Below are 4,634 nucleotides of genomic sequence, written 5' to 3'. Positions count from 1 at the left end.
TAGGTTTAAATTTAATAAATTTCGTCATTTAGTTATTTTTTTTGTTTTTGAATTTTTTAATAATTGAGTTACAAATGAACAACTACTTTGAGTATTTTTTTAAATACCGGTCTATTTTTATTGTCATATTTCAGCAGAATCATAAAAATCCCTCTTTCATATTATTGTTAAAACTCCATTCTTTTTAAATATTGTTTTTCTTACTTTCCCGTAAAATAGCATAAAATTGATCTAATATAATGAGGTTTTTATTATAAGTTACCATAATATAAATATTGCCCATTACTTCATTATTTTAACTCCCATAATTGCATTTTATATAATAAATTGTACTGTTTAAAATATAATGTGCACTTTTGTGAGAGATTGTTTGGTCATTACTTATTACTTTACCCCAAGAAACGGGGTAAATAGCAAACGAAATTATCATCATGGGTAACACCCACCCGGATTATCAGCCTAAATTAGTATAAGATAAAAAAATACGCATTCCAAAAACGATTGCTTTCAATAATAAAACGCCAAAAGAATCAATTTTGTTGTTTTGTTTTTGGCCAAACGCCGCCAAATATTCGGCGTGAAATCGGAATTCAAAAATTGTTAATGAAATATATCATTTTTTTACACAAATGATCTGTGTACTATATATTAATACTAAAACTACTATAAATTGATTAAACCACAAATAGTTTTTTGAATTGAAATTCGTGATTTGAAATTAAGTAGGTCAAATTATAATTTCTAATTTAAAAGTTATTGCTCAACTAATAAGAATGAGTTTGATGTTGTCTAATTACAAAATAGAACCGAACAATCTAAAAAATTCGGGTTTACTCAAAAAATATTAATTTGTAAAGCCAATAGCGAAACATTTTTACAATATTATATTGTTAAAAAAGTCATTAAAAAATAGTTTTAAAGCCCAATATTTCCAAACTTTAATATGGTATGCAATCCGGGATTATAAAAAAAGTCAAACATAGGTCCCCACAAATATCAGTCGTCATACAAAAATGAAGTTAATTATTTATAGTAATTCATAGTAATTTAAAATAATAAAAATGGGTTATTTGATCCTAATAATAACTATATTTTTTTAAAAAAGTTTTTTAAATTTGTTAAGAAAGTGATTTAACCGAATTGGGTGGTATGACTGGCAATTGCTAAAAGAGTGCACTTTATTTTCACAATAAAATTAAAAATTTTTTTTTTGTGTCCAAAAAGGGGCTCAAGGAGTCAAAGGGCAAATGAAATATTTTTTAATCATTCTAATCACAAATCTGTAAAAAACTGGAGTAATCGAACTTCCAATTTAACCAGAAAGCAAGAATGCCCAATTTCACTTTATTATTTATAGAACACTTTTTATCACATCATTTTTAGTAAAAGAGTAAAAATATCAGAAAAAAGAAAACCAAATGTTAAAACAGAAACCATTAGTTATAGAAGAGAAACCAATAAGAAACAAGACAAGTAACTCCTATTATTACATCCAAATACTCAAAATTCCCTGATGTTAAGGCATTTTCCCGATACATAATGGAGTTATCGACTGTTATATGGAGTGTTTACCGAGAAAATACGTGGTGGGTTTTCGAAAGAGCGAATTAAAAATCAAACACAAAAAAACCTATTGTTCAGAATACGAAAAACCCAACAACTCGGCACATCCATTCCAAACGTTTTTTATGCCACGCGTTATACCGTTGTTTTGCGCAAAATGGTAATTGTATACGATAAGTGCCATGGAACGGCGTAACTAGAGAATCAGCAAAATTTCCAAGCGGATTAGAGCGGGAATAAAAGCAGCCAATCAGACGTGACATTTTGCCATCAAAATTCAGAAAATTAGAAGAAAGAAGAAAAAGAGCATGGGTAATCCGCATAAAATCTAAACACACCAATTCAATTTCATTCACAAAATGCAGAAGCTAGACACCACTGAGGAACGCAACAAACGTCCAAAGTCGTCAGTCAACGTCGCCTTTAGTCGACTCCGTAACTCACAGGTGTACCAACAAGCGATTCTTCTAGCGTTGATAAACAAACATTTCCAAGTCAAGCTCTTGATACCAATCAAGCGCTCAGTCCTGACACTTCAGTTGTTTAAAATAGAAGAATTAACAGAGGGAAACGACTGTATCCGAGTCGAAGACTTTGTTGAGAAGCGGTGTCAAGAGAAGTTCAGCAATGATGTGAAACAAGGTATAGCGGAAAAGACGGCAAAACGACGATATGAGACAAATAGAACTACTGAACAATTACACTTATTAATGGATGTCCTTAGAGAGTTCGGATATAAGTTCGAGTCCCGGTATACGTCCGGTAAAAAAGGCGCACAAAAGGTCGAAACGTTCAATACCATCTATTTGAATGATGTTGTCGTGGTGTCGCAACAACAGATCGTTGACCTTGGGACCAACATCAATGAAAAGATTGCGGGATTACTCTTTGATAAGAGACAGTCCGAAGTCCCAAAGAACTGTGATGAAATCGCCAGCGCTATGTGTTTTACTGAGTGTTCATCGGAGATGGATGCTTGATTTTGTAATTGTGATGTTTGCTATGATTTTTGTTATTCGACAACCCTTTTCATATTATAACACTTTCTTTTACTATGTGGTCTAGCATTACTCGATACTTTTATTAAGAGTTGCCAATAATCTTCTTTTTATTATTGTATTGTATTTAAATAGCATTAGTTTCTTTTTTATTAATTTGTTATTATTTCTGTACTATATTTGTATGATACTTTTTTATTATTATTTGATTCACAAGCAATTCAAATTAAACTATACTTTATAATACAGTTAAACTACAATTTTATTAATTCAAAAATACCCCATATTTATTCAATATTTCTAGTAGTTTGACTCAAACTATACATGTTGATTCTTTCAAAAGTAATTATTTAGTTTTTTGACAAGTTAGGTTTTACTTGATTGTATTGTTTAGAATAGTTGTTAAAACCAGTAAACACAAAATAATACATTCGAAAAATGTATTATTTTATATTATAAGATATATTAGAAAAATTTCCAACAATTTATCGCTTTTTGGATATTGTTGGAAAACGAAAAAAAGAAATGAAAAAATCAATTCAAACTGAATTTAAAAAAACAAATTAAACCAATTGATTTAATTATAATAAAAATATAGTATTTGCAAATACAACTGATACTTATAGTATAACATATAATAAAACTAACTATTGGTGAGAGAAAAGAAGAAAACAAAATTCCGATTATCCTTGTTGTTTGATTCAAAACAAGGAGCATTTACCACTCGACCCTTTTTTCGGTTGACTTTTGTTAAGGATGACATGGATTGCCTCGTCGAAGACTTGATTAAGGCCTGATCTAGTGAGAGCGGAGCATTCCATGTAACATGTCGCCTTGATTTCCTTAGCGAGTTTCTCACCTTCTTCTGTAGTGATAGGCTTCTGGTTTTCTTCTGCGAGTTTTCTGAGCATTCCTTCGTCCGTTCGGCAATCTGTTTTTGTCCCCACGACCATCATCCTGCACTTTGGTTCGTAGTGTCGGATTTCGGGTAACCACTTCCATTCAATTGTGTTTTACTATGTGCAAATTAGAATAAAACTATAATTAAACTACAATAAAACCAGAGAAAATGATATAAGTGTTTGAGGATCAAATGATTGATGTAATGAGTTAAGAACGACACAAACCTTCGAGACAACGTTTTTATAAGAAGTTCGGGAGATGACAGAGAAGCAGAGGAGGAACAAATCGGTGTTAGGGTATGATAGGGGGCGCAACTGCTCGTAATCTTCTTGTCCTGCAGTATCCCATAACCCCAAGTTGATAGCCTTTCCGTCGACAGTCATCGGAGCAATGTAGTTGTCAAATACAGTTGGGACGTATTCCTTTGGAAATTCGTTTGTGGTATAACATATCAAAAGGCATGTCTTTCCGACAGCACCGTCGCCTACTACAACCAATTTAATAGTTTGTGCGTCTGGATTTGGTTGAGTCATGTGGAATGGAAATATAAGTTCATCCTGGTTTTCGAGTTATTTTTTATTAGCAAGCCGCCCGTCCTCCTCCAGGAAAAAACACCCGCCACCTCTCCTTTTTTCTGTTTCTCTTTTCGTTGTCTGTCTTGCTTTTCTTTTTCTTTGGGTCTTCTTGAATTTCAAAAAAAACCCATTGGGTATTTCTTTCAGACTTATAGTTCCTTTTTACTTCTCCAATGGTTCTTCTTTGGAGAAAAACCTTCGTCTTTGGTTTGTTCACCATTTCGCTTGTATTACGCTTTTTTCAATCTTTTAATATGACAACCCTATTTTTAGGGAACATCCCTTATTATTCATCAACTCGTTTTTTTTTGATTTGACTTTTTTTTTCTATAAATATATTATATTATCTTACCACCATTTTACTATACTTCTGTTCATTATTTATTGGGTTGTGTTTATTAAAGAATTATATTTATGTTGAGTTATCCCGTTTGTAAGGGTTTTTCGTATCAACAATATATATTAACTATATATTTTCACACTAGTTTTAATTATGTTTTACGTTGTCTTATAGATTTTTTTTACAATACGATTTGTAAAAAAAATTTAATTAATGGCTGTTCGGCGACTTTTGATATTACTCATTAGTCGGCGA

General features: G+C 31.5%; 2 protein-coding genes across 2 annotated transcripts; one reads left to right on the top strand and one right to left on the bottom strand.

Annotated features, from left to right (window-relative positions):
- Nucleotides 1-1,922: 1,922 nt before the first annotated feature.
- Nucleotides 1,923-2,543, top strand: EIN_229980 (hypothetical protein; the record flags this gene model as incomplete). The annotated part of the gene is made up of 1 exon (XM_004255178.1): nucleotides 1,923-2,543. The coding sequence occupies one exon, from the start codon at nucleotides 1,923-1,925 to the stop codon at nucleotides 2,541-2,543; it is 621 nt and encodes a 206-aa protein (XP_004255226.1).
- A 719-nt stretch (nucleotides 2,544-3,262) lies between these two features.
- Nucleotides 3,263-3,997, bottom strand: EIN_229970 (RAC GTPase, putative; the record flags this gene model as incomplete). The annotated part of the gene is made up of 2 exons (XM_004255177.1): nucleotides 3,263-3,556; nucleotides 3,689-3,997. The coding sequence occupies 2 exons, from the start codon at nucleotides 3,995-3,997 to the stop codon at nucleotides 3,263-3,265; spliced, it is 603 nt and encodes a 200-aa protein (XP_004255225.1).
- Nucleotides 3,998-4,634: the final 637 nt, after the last annotated feature.

This window comes from Entamoeba invadens, assembly GCF_000330505.1.
Source record: "Entamoeba invadens IP1 unplaced genomic scaffold scaff_1105074725849, whole genome shotgun sequence".
Lineage (NCBI taxonomy): Eukaryota > Evosea > Mastigamoebida > Endamoebidae > Entamoeba > Entamoeba invadens.
Note: the sequence above shows the minus strand (reverse complement) of the source record. Positions and strands in the feature narration are given on the sequence as shown.